The 14998-nt window shown below is 51.5% G+C and overlaps 1 protein-coding gene across 1 annotated transcript in view; it reads left to right on the forward strand.

Annotated features, from left to right (window-relative positions):
- HDGF (heparin binding growth factor) overlaps positions 1-14665 on the forward strand; it is a 37526-nt gene extending 22861 nt beyond the window's left edge. The window contains exons 2-6 of the mRNA XM_054010757.1: positions 5099-5175; positions 6353-6491; positions 8610-8792; positions 9137-9354; positions 9729-14665. Coding sequence (XP_053866732.1) covers positions 5099-5175; positions 6353-6491; positions 8610-8792; positions 9137-9354; positions 9729-9735 — 624 coding nt within the window. The 3' untranslated portion in view covers positions 9736-14665. The remainder of the gene's footprint in view (positions 1-5098; positions 5176-6352; positions 6492-8609; positions 8793-9136; positions 9355-9728) is intronic.
- The last annotated feature ends 333 nt before the right edge of the window (positions 14666-14998 follow it).

Raw genomic sequence — 14998 nt, forward strand, 5'->3', positions numbered from 1 at the left:
AGGGGAACTGCTCTCGGAGGGGGAGGGGCAGCAGGAGGGGGGGGGCTGCTGCGAGCGTGTGGGGGGAGGGGTAGTGTGATATGTTGTGAGCATCTGTGGGGGAGGGGGTTAAGCGGGGGTGCAATTGTGAGCGAGCGACTGTGATTGTGTGTGAAAGAGCTGGTGTGACAGTGCGGGGAGCTGGTGTGTGTGGTCACCTGGCGGGACTGGGGGGCTGGGTTATGTGGTGGGGGGGATGGAGTTGGGGGTGTGTGTGTAGGGGGTGAGGGGGGAGTGTAAGTTGGGGGGGGGGGCAGGCCCAAGACCAGGGGATGTTCGGGATGTTGCACTTACACAGATCTCAGAGCTCTTTATAAACAGCTTGTCCCCCATTTCGTAGATGGGGAAACTGAGGCAGAGAGCGTGGCACGAGTGAAAGCCACACTGCACAGCAGCAGCAGAGCTTCCAGGAGCCCTGACACCCAGGGCCTTTTGCTCTCACCCACCGGACAACGCTTCCCTCCCAGAACTGGGATTAGAACCCAGGAGTCCCAATTCCCAGCTCCCCACCCCCCACTACTAACCCACGCTGCATCACTTGAATAGCGCCCCTCGCCTTTCTAGATGGTTTGCAGCCAATCCAATTACAATTGACCCCCTTCCCCCACTCCTGCCTACTTTCTAAACCAAGGAGTGGAGGGCAGACGTTGGGGGAGTGATTACTTCTTTTTAGGCGCGGGGCTTTCTATTCCCTGCATGCAAAGGGCCCCGGGATATGACCTCCCACCCCCTAGCTCCCCCACCCCACCCCAGACATCCCGCAGGGCAGCCTTTGATCACCAGCCAAGTGGAAAAGCTGCATTGTTATCCCAGCCTGCTGTGGAGAATTTTAATGTTGTGGTTGAAGTCAGACACCCCATGCAGCGGAGGTGTGTGGCGGCAGAAGAATTTCTCTGTGTCATGGTGTCGTGTTCCCTAGACCAGCTGCTGCGGGGAAGGGCGATTTATGAAACAAGGGGCAATGCTTTGGGTCTTGCATGTTGTATTCTGCCCAGCCCGTTTTTCCTGGATACCAGCACGGCTTCTAGGAACATTTTGAATGTTTGCTGTGGAAATGACCGTCCCTCTAGGCCTCCGAAATGCCCAGATCTGGTGCTGCCATGAGAAAGTGATTTGGAAAAGGGGCCTTGACTCCTGGCTTGAGCGTTGGTGTAAAGAAGATACTGCGATGTTGCCTTGGAATCAAGACTATTCAGTCTGGTCCCTCCCCGGCTTATTTTCCTACCCACCCGCCAAGCCCCCCCTGCATCAGTGCAGGATTTTTGCAAAGATCTAAAACGTCACATGAGAGAATCGTTTTTAAACAGCTTGACCCTGTCACCGCGTGGGGCCCAGTTCGGAAGAATCCTGGAAAACGGAGGAATAACCAGAAAAATTAACGTTTCTGGTCATTATTCGTGTTTGCAGTACCAGCTAGGGCTCTGGTCAGGGCTCCCTGGTACCACGCACTGTGCAAACGCAGCCCCAAAAGACGCTCCCTGCCTGTAGCAGCTGGACCTGGGTAGGGGGGCTGGGTGGGGAATTCCAAAGCTTGTTGCAATGTGTAGATTGGTGCAGACCGTCGGGTGTAGGAGTTAGGGCCAGTTGGAGGCTGCGTGTCTATGTGCATTTGCGTTAAATCTTGCAGTGAAACGTTCCTGATTGAATTCATGGCTGTTTCATTGGGCCAGGAGAGAGAGCAGCTGGTTGCTAAATGGCGTTTGGATTTGTTTTGCTTTGTTGCCCTCTTAGGCGGGTTGAAATTGCTGTGTTTGGACGTAGGAATCAGTCGGCGCCCAAACCGGTTTGAAAGCCTTGCCCGCTTTCCAGCTGCACCGTTTAATCGCCCAGCGGCCAACCCTGGGGGGTAACAGTAGTGCTGTGGAAAGAACCTTACTGCGCAGGGTTGGGTTCAGATTAAGTGGCAACAAATCAAAGTGGCTCCCCCCACCAATGCTCTCTCTGGCTCCCAATTGCTAGCGGACTCCACCCCAGCGAGCCAACTCCACTGTTTTAGAGTTACACCAAGTCCATGGGCCCTCTGCCAGTCTAGATCCACGGATCCTTGGTCTACCTCCACCCTCCCTCCCCCAACCTTCAGATCTACGTATGTTTCAGACCAGCGGCTCTCAACCTTTCCAGACGACTGTCCCCTTTTCAGGAGTCTGATTTGTCTTACGTACCCCCACGTTTCACCTCACTTAAAAAGGACTTGCTTACAAAATCTGCCATAAAAACACAACAGTTACTGAAAAGTAGCTGACTTGCTCATTTTCCCCACATAATTATAAAATAAACCAATTGGACTATAAATATTGTGCTTACATTTCAGGGTATAGTACATAGAGCAGTATAAACAAGTCATGTATGAAATTTTAGTTTAGGGCTTTTTATTTAACCTGTTGTAAAACTAGGCAAATATCTAGAGGAGCTGATGTACCCCCTGGAAGAATTCTGCGTACCCCCAGGGGTACGTGTCCCCTTGGTTGAGAACCATGGTTTCAGATCATGCCTCCCCGTGAGAATAAACAGACAGAGGAGTGAAAACACGAGCGGGCCCAACTCAATTGTACGGGAGGAAAAAGCAACTCTGATAGTTGGAAATTTCCCCTTCCCCATCTCAGCGCTGTCCTGATTGGATCTGATCTGTGGGTGGGGTTTTTTTTCCTGCTTTGTTACAACTGTCCCCAGATTCTCTGAAACGGACATTCCTTTTAGCACACGGCCCTAGCGCGGGCCCGCGAATTTGCTGAGCTAAATATGTCTGAGCCAGTCTAGACAAGAGCTTACAGTTGGCTAGGAAAAGAGCCAATCCTAAATCATCTCTCGCTCTTCGGGGCCGTGCCCTGTGTTGTCACCAGTTGCAAAGGCTGGGTTTGGAGGCGGGCGGGGGAGAGCAGGAAAAGTAAGGTTTTTAGCAAACTGTTGTGTTTTTATTTCTGTGGCAGGCGTAATTTAGTAGCGAGGAGTTAATTGGCTGCCTGAGAGCTTGCGGGTGTCCAGCAGAAGTCAGAGTAAAATGTCCATGATCACTGCGGAGGTTATTTGCACACCCGACCTATGCCTGCTGGGTTCTCTGGCTGTATTTCATTCGTTCACGCCAGGCCAGATCCTTGGGGGTTTGGTTGTGTTTCGGCCCCTGGTTTTGCACTGGTTTGAATGGCTGTGCGAGGATGGTAGAGGATCATGCCCCTGTTTGCAAGGTTCAATATATTAAGGTCTGCAGGGTGAATGTTCTATGAAGTTGGGGGCTGCTGACTGCCCTGGTATCAGAGATGTGCTTCAAAGCTATGCTGCTGGTTTGATTTACCCCATGCGCTGTGCCCAGGGACATAGGACGGTTGGAAACTCTTTGGGGTAGGGGCTATCCTTTCATTCTGTGTTTGTACAGCGCCTGGCGCCATGGACGCTATCGCAAAGCAAGTTAATAAATCGTGTTGGTACAAAACCAGCGTGCAGGTCCTGTTCACACTACAGTTGCAACAATGGATCCTCCCACTGCTCTGGCTGACGACAACTCACATGGGGAAGTTGTGCTGACCGGCAGCTTTGGTCCCAGCCCCGCCACAAGTCACCTGTCTTGGGGCAGCTGTACGGCTACCAACCATGACACCTGGCTGGTGCATTCTGGGAAAATGGTTAATCATTCCAGTCATGTTTCGCCAGTGCTCAGAGGTCTCAGCTGGGATTGGTGCATGCCCAAAACAAGAGACGGTCCCTGCTGTGTGTGGTGGTGGGGGGGAGGGTGCGGGGGAGCTCTGGGTAGCTATCCCATAATGCCACAGCAAGGACAGACCACCTGAGCAACACACATGCAAAGAAGCACCAGCAGCAGGTGGGGCAGTGCATTCGGGGATGGCTGGTGTATATAACCCAGGCCTCAGGATGTAAAATCGCCCTTCACGCTGGGCAGAGGAAGCCTGGTTAAGAGCCCCCTGGGAGAAAGGGTGGGTGTGTGGGGAAGGCACTGGGCTGGAGAGCTGGCTTTAATTCCTGGTCCGGCCCCATGCCTCAGTTTCCCTTCTGTAAAATGGAGGTAATAAATCCTTCCTTTGTCTAGACTGTGAGCTCTGTGGGGCAAGAACAATGTCTGGCCCTGATCTCCACCCATGCCCTGATCCGTGCGCGACTCGAGGCCAGACTGGTGCTGCTAGCTCCTTTCTGCTAACCTGGCCCTCAGCTCAGGGCACGCAAAATAATATTCCCTGCGAGTGTTATGCTAAGATTCTCACCCCTCCAGCATCTCCCCTGCCAATGGGCAAATAATTTAATTTGCAAATTTCCTCAGCTAGCCCTGCAGCTGGTTGGATACTACGTCTTAAACATGTTATTTGCTTTTTTCTTGTGTGTTTGTCAGTAAATGATTCATTTCCAAGTAACTGGAAACCGGCCTACGCCATGACACATGGCTTAGCGCATCCACGAGGCTGCACGTACCTGTCTGTCCCGGGCCGCTCTTTGCACAATCTCTGTATCCTGGCTCTGCCTGCTGGGTGACCTTGGGCAAGTCACTTCCCCGCTCTGAGCCTCGGTTTCCCCATCTATAAAATGGGGCTAATGACACTGACCTTCCTTTGTGAAGCGCTTTGAGATCTGCCCATGAAAGGTGCTCTGGAAGAGCAAGGCGCTGTACAAACACGGAAGATTTGGATTGTTAAAGCTCATACATCGACCCTTTGCTGAAGGGTGGAGGGATGCTTTCGATTGGCCTCTAACACGTGTCCCAAATATTTCCATCTTCTTTCCTGGAGAACTTTGGAGATCAAGGGTTGCTGAACAACCTGGCCTTTGTTCTCAATTCATCTCTGAGCATTGTTGTGCCCGGCTGAGGCTCAAATGTTACACACACACACACACAAAACTCACGCCTGGTTTGTTGAGGTGCCGTGTAAAGATCGGGGTGCGCTGGCACCTCAACAAACCAGGCGTGAGTTGTGTGTGTGTGTGTGTGTGTGTGTGTGTAACTCTTGGGTGAGAACAGTCAGGGGGAGGAGCTGCGTCCATTCAGCGTGGCTTTGGGTTGGGGCGTAGAGGGCTGTTCGTTCTCTGTCTCACCCCACGATTTGTGTCCCCTGAACAGATCGACGAGATGCCAGAAGCCGCCGTCAAATCCTCCTCCAATAAATACCAAGTCTTCTTCTTCGGGACCCATGAAACGTGAGTGAGATTTTTAAAATGGGGATGGGGAGGGGGGGGACACACGTGTGTGTAAGGGCAGAGGAATGTGTGTGCGGGGGAGCGAGACGGGGGTGTCAGTCAGAATCACGTGAGGCGGGTTAGGGCAAATGCATCAGTTGGCCAAGGGTAGGGTCTTGTGTTCAAATGTTAGCAGAGCCATCGAAGGGCACCTAGTCTCTTTCCAGCAAGACACCCTCCTCCCCCCCCAGCCACACCGTGCTCTCGTGACATGAGGTGTGTCCCTCACTGGGACAGAGGGGAGATGGTGATGAGGGAGGGGCATGGGAGCAAGACAAGGGGAAGGCCTAGCATGAAACGACATCAGAGAGGAAATGGTCTCCATTGGTGCCTTCCCCTTTCCTGTGGTGTAACCAGAGCTGTCCCCTGTGGGTGGGAGCTTCCCTCCTCCAACAGACTGACACTAAAAATAAGATGAATGTAATAGACCAAGATATTCCCATTGTAAGCTCCTTGGGGCAGGGACCATGTGTTTGTACAGCGCCTAGCACCATGGGCTCTTGGTCCGTGGCTAGGGCTCCTAGGAGCTACTGCGATGCAAATAATAATAGAAATGTTAATATCCCCCCGACCAGCGTAGGCCTGTCTGCCTCCAACCCAGCAGCAGCCTTTCCCAGCTCAGTGCCTGGGTGGGGTCACATCAAGGTATTTAATGCCACTGGAGGTTGGTTTGATCATTGTGGTGCTAGGAATGTAGCCAGGTTTGCTGTATCTGGGCGGGTGGGGGAAGCTGTAGGAACATTTGTGATCTGGATCGTGGAGAAGTTTCAAGAGACCCCCCCCGCCCAGTGATGTAACAACACCCCCCTCCATGCAGAGTTCTGTTGAAGCAATGGAGGGTTGTTTTTAATAAGCCCCAATATTGAATTCACCGACAAAAAACTTGGATAAGGCAGATCCAGGAAATCAGAGTGGGGACCAGCTGACTTTCTGTAGGAGTTGGGTGTTTCTCTCCCTCAGATGCCTTTGAAATCCCCAAGTTACTTCCATGCCTGGTGCCTCAGTTTCACCAGCGGGTCCTGCCTCCCAGACAGGTTGCGGCTGGAACGTTTGCCTAGCAATCCTCAGCGAGGGGGTGCTGTGGAGGCGTATCGCGCGTGGCCTGTCATTACTGCTTCTTCTCTTTTCCACCATGCAGGGCGTTCCTGGGTCCCAAAGACCTCTTCCCCTACGAAGAGTGCAAGGAGAAGTTCGGGAAGCCCAACAAACGGAAAGGGTTCAGCGAAGGCTTGTGGGAGATCGAGAACAACCCGACCGTCAAAGCCTCTGGGTATCAGGTGCGTCTACCTGTTAAACCTCTCTGCTGGCCCCCGGCTGATTCCTGTAGGGCAGAGCTTGTCCTCGGGCAGAGGCCCGCACATCCTTTGCCCAGAGGTGAATTTTACCTGTAGCAACTCCGCTCTGGGCTCCTTTGTTATACAAGAAAGCGATGGGCAAATCCATGCTGGCATTATGGCTTTTGGCGGGGATCGAACCCAGGACCTTTGCCAGCAAAAACCCAAGCGTCTTCCACTGGAGCGAAGTAGTGATTTCTCTCCGGGTGTGTCAGTAGCAGATTGTTGTAGTTGCTGGGGACAGGCACCGGAGAGAGACATCCTACATCCTAAGTCGGGGCTTTGGGGAAGGTGAGCGGGGCAGTTTGAAGGGGTTAAGTGACCCCAACCCAGTGATCTTTTCAGGCATGAGCTCAAGATACCACTCTCCTAAAGACAGGTAATCCTCAAGGGGGAGAGGGAATTTAGTTATGTGGGTAAAGTATGGGGCTGGAAGTCAGGACTCCGGGATTCTGTCTCTGGCAGGGGAGTGGGATCGAGTGGTTACAGCAGGAGGCGCTGGGACTCCTGGAATCTATTCCCAGCTCTGCCCCAGTTTGCTGGGTGATCTTAATCAGTTACTGCCCCTCTTTGTGCCTCAGTTTCTCTGTCTGTAAAATGGGGATAGGACAGGAAAGCTGACCTCAATCTCTCCTGCCCTGATCCAACGTTGGTTGAAGTTAACGAGAGCCTTATTCCTTCAGTCCCTTACAGGGGGGAGTGAAGACAGTGGGAAAATTATTTCTCTCCCCTCTCCCCACCCATGAAAATTTTTAGATTAAAACTTTGTTGAAAAGTCAAAATCCCCAAAACTGAAAATGTTCTGGTTTAAAATAAAAAAATGTTGGCTTTCAGTTTTTCAGTGAAAAGCCATATTACAATTATTGTTTTGACAAAAATAGAAGTTTTTCACAAGAATTTCAGTTTTGCTGAAAAGCCGCTTTGGGGTGGGGAATCTCTACAGGAAAACTTTGATCAGCTCCAGGTTCAAGGATGAATCTGTTTTAATTGCCCATTAATGATGATCGTTATGACAGTATTAGAGACCCCAACCGATATCGGGTGGGAGGAGCTGTATGTCCAATACAGTCTGAATACACCACACGAGCAAAGCGTGGGAGAGGAAACTGAGGCCGGGGGGAGAGGGGGCGAATTGCTCGAGATCACCCATTGGTAGATCTGGGAATATAACCAAGATCCCTTGAGCCCTTGTCCAGTGCTTGAACCTTGAGCTCACGCTGCCTGTCCTCTTTACCCTGTCAAGAGTAATAGCTTCTTAAGGTGCAAGGGGCGGGTGGAGCAGCGTCTTCCATGACTTGAATCAGTGAGTGAACCCACGGCACTGACGTTTCGGGGGTGGGTTTTCTCTGCAGGCTGCAGAATGTTCTGCTTTGCAATCTCGTTGTGTTGACTAAAAGTTTCCTCTGGGTAGCCTGCAGCAAGCCTGCATTCTGCTGGGATGCTCTCAGCTCTTATTAGCTAAGCGAGGGCTGGGTTGTGGATCGGAGACCTCCAAGACATTCTAGGTACTCGGCAAGTGGGGTTGGGGCATTCACAGAGGGGCGTTCTTCTCTGGGAGGCAGTACCCCAGAGGGTGCTTTGCTTCTGGGAGGTGCCATATTCTGGAAGATGGCTAAAAGCAAGGACTTCGGGTCATTCAAGACCCATCTTTTCATAGGCGTTGAGGGTGTTGGCCCGAGTCCTGGTCAAAAATCGGCAAACTCAGTCCCGCCTCCCTAAATTCCCCCTGCCGTTGAAACTTTTCTGCTTCCTCTCCCACGAGCCGTTGTCACGCTCCACCCCAGAAGTGGCTGCAGCTCTCTCTGTGTGTCCTTTGGCCGCGGCTGCACAGTGCTTTGAGAGGCCACCGGCTGCAAGGTGCTATCGTCGTGGGGGAAGAAATAGGCTGTGTAGAACCATCCCTGACCCTGGACAGCAGCTGGCACCGGGGAGCAGCTGTCAGGCGTGAGGGGCAGAGACAAGGGCACCGGTCTTCCTACCACCTTGCAATAACTGTATCCCCCTTCCATCTTCCTCCGTCTGTCTGTCTGTCTGTCGTCCCTCCCCCGTGTCCTCCTGCAGCCGACCCAGAAGAAGAGCTGCCCGGAGGACGCTGAACCTGAGCAGGAGCCGGAGGGCGACGGTGAGAAGAAGGGCAACGCGGAGGGCAGCAGTGACGAGGAGGGCAAGCTGGTGATCGACGAGCAAACCAAGGAGAAGAACGAGAAGGCTGGGATCAAGCGGAAAGCGGAAGATGCCTTGGAGGTAGCGGTTGCGGGGAGGCCCCCGGTGAGCTGCCCAGGGAGGGAGCGGGCTGTAGATCGGAGACAGACCAGGGCATGGGGGCAGTGCTGTCTGGAACTCCGAGCTCAGGGAGTAAAGATCAGGGCCCGTCCCTGAGACTGGGGAACAGGGCTGGTCCCTGAGATGGGGGTTGGGGGATTGCGCTCTGAGAAAAGATCAGAGACACCCCCACACGGTGCTGGTGGGAGGGGATCTGTGCCTGCAGACAAGGGTCTCGCATTAGCCAGCTCAGGACCTCTCTCAGCGCCCGGGCAGGGAGGGGGCGGCGGCGCAGTGGGTCCCGGTTGACACCTTCCCGTTGGCAGGACTCCCCTAAACGCGCCAAAGAGGCGGAGGGCCAGGAAGGGGAGAAGAAAGTAGAGAATGAAGAAGGCCCCAAGGAGGGAGAGAAACAGAAGCCCAGCCCCGCCGAAGGGGAGAAAGAGAAGAACAGCGACCCCGCTGGAGTCCCGGACGCGAGAGAGGCCAAGCCAGAGGGGAAGGAGAAAGCCGCCGCGGAGGAAATCAGAGATCACAAGGAGAGGTAGGGGACTGGAGGAGGGCAGGGTCTGGCACGTCACCTCTACAGAGGAGGGAGGCTGGTTCCCATCACAGCATCAGGCCCTAAGGGTGTGGTGCAGGTCGCATGGAAATCAGCAGGACTTTGCCCGTCCGCTTCAGGGGGAGAGGGATGTAAGAAACGGGGGCGGATGGGAAGCATAACAAGACCTCCGCCCTTCTGCTGGGATCAAAGGGCCGGGCTTGGTTACTCCTTGGATGGGAGAGCTCCAGGCAGGATCCGATTGCAGGAGACAGCCCCCCCGGTTATCCTCCGCCATGCGGCCCTGATCCTGATTGCTGCCACCGCAACGTTCATCGCCCCTAATGTTCTTCCCTGTTCCTTCTCCACTCCCGCAGTCTGTAGCTGGCCGGCTTTCCCACGCTGAGCTGATCGTCTGGGCTGTTCCTTTCCCGCTGGGCTCCCTGGGTGCTAAACAGTTTCGTTCCTCATCGGCTCGTCGCATCTGCAATTCGGGAAAAAAGAAATAAAAAGAAACCAGTAACACGAACCATCCCGTCTCTCCTCCCTCCCCCTCTCCCCTCCGCCCACCCGTAGCAGGGCGCATGCTTGTAATAGTGATTTCTAGGGGGCGCTGATCAGTTGATTTGAAATAAAAGCGATTCATGCCTTTTTAAAATGTTTCCTATCACTTCCTACGAATTGCTTTCTCTTCGGTGGTGCTTTCGCGAGGGTTTAAAGTCAGGTGATCTCCGGAAAGCCGGGGAGGAGAGGCAGAGTTGGCGTCTGTCTCTTTCAAGAATTGCTGGATAGATTTGTTTTGTTTTTGAGGGGTTTCCTTGATGTCCGGAACATTTAGATGAACTGGGCCTTCTTCTCATTGACACTAAGGCCCCGGGATGCTGCATGAGCCGTGTTAAAAGGGCCTTAAAGTGCGCCCGAAGGACCCTTTCCATGGCCCGAGCAATGTCAGGGGGCTTTCGTGTAAATGTGAATCATGGCCCATTGGTCTGTTTCCAGTTCTGAATCCCAGAAGAGCAATGGCAGAGGGAGATGCACCAATCAGGTTTGGGAATCTTGCTTTTGTGAGGATGCACCAGAGAGATCCCTGACCAAACTGCATGCCCTGCTCCATAAATGGGATTCACCATTGGCTTCTTGCTCTGTTAATGGGCACGAGTCCCTTTAAACAAGACAAGGGGCGTAATGTCCCGCTTTGCCCCAGCTGCTGTCGTCCATAGCCCCTGTCCGTCAGACAGTCTTAGATAGGTCTCGTTCCTTGCAAGGTCTCCCCTCAAACTCGGTGGCGAGTGATGCTCTGCTGTCGGTGCCCGCTTTCTCAAGGCATCATAAAACCCCAGCCTTGCTGCTGTCCTAGGCTGACTACAGGAAGTGCTAGCCATGTGCACCTCTGTCTTACCAGGTCATCTTTCAGCGGGTCGTTTAGCTGAGCTGGGACAGGATGGGATTGGATGGCTCAGGGATAGAGTTGGCTGAATTTTTTTTTTTTTTTTTTAATCCCTGTGGAAAATTTAGATTTTTTGGCAGGAATTTCAATACCAAAAAAATGTGGCCAAAAACTGAAAAAAGTCAACTGGGAAATGCCGTTGCAGAGGCTCATGGGAGTTGTAGTTCAGGCCAGACTCCCTGGTCAGGGTACATCTCCCATGATGCACCAGGGGGCTTTTCGCTTCTTAGAGCGAAGAAGCAGTTCATCCTGGGAGCCCCTGGCCATGGTGCATCTTGGGAGATTCCCACAATGCATTGTGGCAGCATTTCCAAATCAACATCTATCTGTTTTGGGGCATTTGGTTGTTCAGCCCCAAAAATATATATATTCAAAATTTCTGCGGCAAAACAGAAATTTTCCCCAAAATATTTCATTTAGCCACAAACCCAGTTTTCCGTCAAAAACCAGTTTTGATGGAAAAAACTTTCAGCTAGCCCCAGACAGGAGATTAGTGGGAGGATGTGAAGTTCTTTGTCCCTGGGGCCCCATTTTGGATCCAGTGCAGTGGAGGATGGTTGCGCCGTTTCGTGGCCTTTGTGTGATGATTGACGGCTCTTGGACCAGGGGACAGGCGTGTCTGAAAACCGTCACCATTCACCCCCAAATTGCTGAGACTGCCAGAGAAGCCAATGCCCAAATGAGCCACTCTTCCCTCTGGGGAAACATGGTAGAATGACGTGTGTGGCCCAAGCTTATGAATTAAGAGGCCTAGGGCTGTCCCTCCAGTACCTTTCACCCAGCACTAAATTCATTTTCAAAATTTCAAAGGCGGTGGTAAGGATTGCTCTATATGCTATAAGGAGATGGACAAGTTTTATCCGCCGTTTCCATCCTGTCTGTGATCCCAAGAATCCGGACAGTCTGTCCCTGGTGTCATTCTGTAGATTTCAGGGGAAACTACAAGCAGATCTGAACTCTTTTGACAACAGCTCACAAACCCTTGCCTCCAAAGTGTTCAGCTGATCAGAAATCCCTCGATTCGCTGCACACTCTGCCCCCTCTTCCTATTGGGGGAGGTAATGAGTGAACCCACGAAAATCCATGAAGTGTGCACTCTGATATAGAGACCGCTCTTACTTTATTTCAGTAGGGGTTTTTTTTATTATTGTTTTTAACTGAATTGCTAAAGTGTTTTAACGCTTCTAGCATCCACGTGGTGGTTTGGAATTAGCAGAGACCTGTGATCGCTGCTAGTCCTAGTTTGGTCTGATCGGTGATATTGTGGCCAGTAGGGCTAGATGGGCAGACAGATTTCTGCATGTTGCTGTGTTTTATCTGGGTGTTTTCTTACACTGCTGACGGGCACAAGATTTCCAGAATTTATGGGAGGGGGAAATGAGGAAAATGCTGACCACTTGCATGCAATTTTACCTGTATTTCAAGCAGCTATAGAGAAAATAGTGGAGAAAAAGAATTGGCGATTTTTACCCCCCAAAACCCACCCCACCCATTAGACATCAGGGTGCAGTTAGTGACCGTCCTAGAACTCAGACACCTGGGTTCGCCAGTCTGCTTCAATCTTTTAAAGGAAGCAAAGGATACACCCAAAGATTTGCTCAACGAGATGAGGGCTTTGATACCGCTGTCTGCCCACCCATGTGATGTTTCCGAAACTTTCGCGACCAGAGCTGGTCAAAATTCCTGCTGGAGTTTTAAAATTGTGACCCAATTCTTGTGGGAATGGTGACTTTTTGACACAATTCTTGCTGGAATTTTGAAACTTTGGCTGCCACTTTGACAAACATTGAAATGTTGACGACATTTCTTTTTTAAAAAATGGGGAAAATTTTCTATAGTTGAAAAAATTCAAAAACATTAATTTTTTTGAGGCAATAGAGGAAAAAATGTCCCCTCCGTACTGGCCCTCCCACCCCCTACTCCCAGCTGTATTCGTGACCGTCGCCTGGAAGGACAAAGATAGAAAAACTTTGGAGGCTACAGAGCAGTGATTCGCTGGCACTTTGCTGCTGACCGTTGTCCCGAGGCGGAACAAAGATCTGGGTTGAAAGTAGTTTTCATTCCGAATCTAGTGGCTTGGCTTGGCGTGGCTATGCAGCCACGGGGCCTGGGGTTGCGTGTAGATCCTGCGTGGTCACAGCTCAGGATGTCTCCTAGCAGGCCAAAGCAGGGTGGATGTGGGTTACTTGAGTTCTGGATTTTGGCTTTGCTCCTGCTGCAGGTTTTTCCGTTTGACATGAAGGGGAACAGGAGCGGACTCTGCATTGCCTCTAGACCAGTTTTTTGCCTGTCTAATGGGCCTGGTTCTCCAGCGCCCCGCGTCCTGTGCAGTCGTTTACATGGGTGCAAAATGCTACCGATGCCACCCGCTTGTTTGTCACGGGTGTCAAGGATTGTCCCACGGGCAGGCCGGTGGAGAGCTGGGTACCAGGTGTTCAGCGCCCGGATCTAGCAGGGCAGCGGCTGTTCCGCAGAGACAGCTGGAAGATTTCCAAGCGCAGGGCCTCTGATTTTGTGGGACTTTTTTAGGAAGTGCATTTGAGCATTCTGCTGGGCAACAGCAGGAGGTGGGCCGTTGTTAAGCAGAGTCTTTCTAGGACACATCTGTGTGAGGAGGAGTCTCCCCTAAAGGAGATCCCCTTTCTCCAAAAGCCCCACATTCCAGCAGCTCCTGTTGGCCAAGGGGAACCCATCAATGATGCCATTTTGGGGGTGCTCCCTTTGCTAGAGGCTCTGTGCTCTGCCCCTCCAGGGCTCCCAGACCCACCATCCCAGGAAGCGAGGGACAGGAATGGGGGTGGCCACACCACAAGGAGCTGGGGGTGTGCTGCCTCCATGGCGCTTCCAGCCCTCACCAGACAGTCTTAGTGCCCTCAGGGGCTCTGCCGGACTCCGAAATGGGGTAGCCAGAGACCAAGTCTAGGGCTGACGCCTCAGAGAAAGACACTGGCTTGATTCTTGGTTGCTCTTCCTGTGCTCAGAGCATGGGGTGTGTTTGGGATTGGGGGGGGAGTTGCTTTAGAGCTCCTTTATGCTCTCTAGGCCCAATTACCCTTCACCCAGCACCTTGTGTGCTTAGTTACACCAGTGGCTGTGAATCAATACCAAAGCATACCGCAGATTCTCAGAGAGCCAGTTCCACCTATATTAAGGCCCCGAACGGCCAACCTGCGCATGTCTGAGAGTCAGAGCGCTAACCTCAGGGGCCGCCAGTTTGACCCCAGGGAATGTGCCTATAAAATAACGGGAACTAGACCTCACGTGTGGTCCAAGTGGCAACCTGAGTCCAGGTCTCCAGGGGGATGTAAGACACATTCATTCAGCGCCCGTTGTGGAAATATGCATGGAAGGTTTGTTTGATTTTCCCCCGCCTGGCCGCGGTCACGGATCCGAAAGGAAATTCAAAAAGGCTTCTGGGCAATATTTATCAAAATATTTTTTAAAAAGGAAAAGAAAAATAGGATGACATTTTTACCAAAAAATATATATATACACATATTAAAAAAAGTTCTTAAAAACGAAACTACGATGAGTAGCTGGAAAAGTCATTGGTTTAGCGAAATATTTTTTTTTATTTTTTTTTTTTTGGTTGTAGTCTGCCTTCTTTTTAAACTCGTGTTTCTCCCGGTCCCTGAGCCCAGGTGTCTCCTCTTTTTCTCTGTCTCGCTCTCCCGTCTTTCTCGCTATGTGATGTAATCGTAGTCCGATTTGGAAAATAAAAGACAAACAACCCTGCCTTGGTTCTGTCTGAGGCTGTGATGAACACTATTGTTGAATTTAGCTTTGGAATAGTGCAGAGAATAAAAAAAACACAGAAAAATGTAGATGATTTCAGTTCTCTAGGACAATAAAAAATGTTGATTATTATAGGAGTGGCTGTTATTTATTGTTGGTTGTTTTGAGGCTCCGTGGCTTTGACTTTCAGTGGGCCATAGTACGTACTTCTCTGCCTATGGTTTCTATTTATCTATGGTGGCGGCTTCCCTATGGTGTCTACCTACTTTCTGATCCAAGCGATTTAGCTAGCTCCCATTAATTAGCACCTCCCAGTCTTTAATGTATTTATCCTCACAACCCCCTGTGAGGTAGGGCAGTGCTGTTATCCCCCTTGTGCAGATGGGGATCTGAAGTCCAAAGTGGCTCAGAACCAGATTTTTAAAGAAATGTAGGCAACTACCTAAGAACATATTTTTTGCCTTC

The sequence above is a fragment of the Malaclemys terrapin genome, chromosome 21, assembly GCF_027887155.1.
Source record: "Malaclemys terrapin pileata isolate rMalTer1 chromosome 21, rMalTer1.hap1, whole genome shotgun sequence".
NCBI classification, from domain to species: domain Eukaryota; kingdom Metazoa; phylum Chordata; order Testudines; family Emydidae; genus Malaclemys; species Malaclemys terrapin.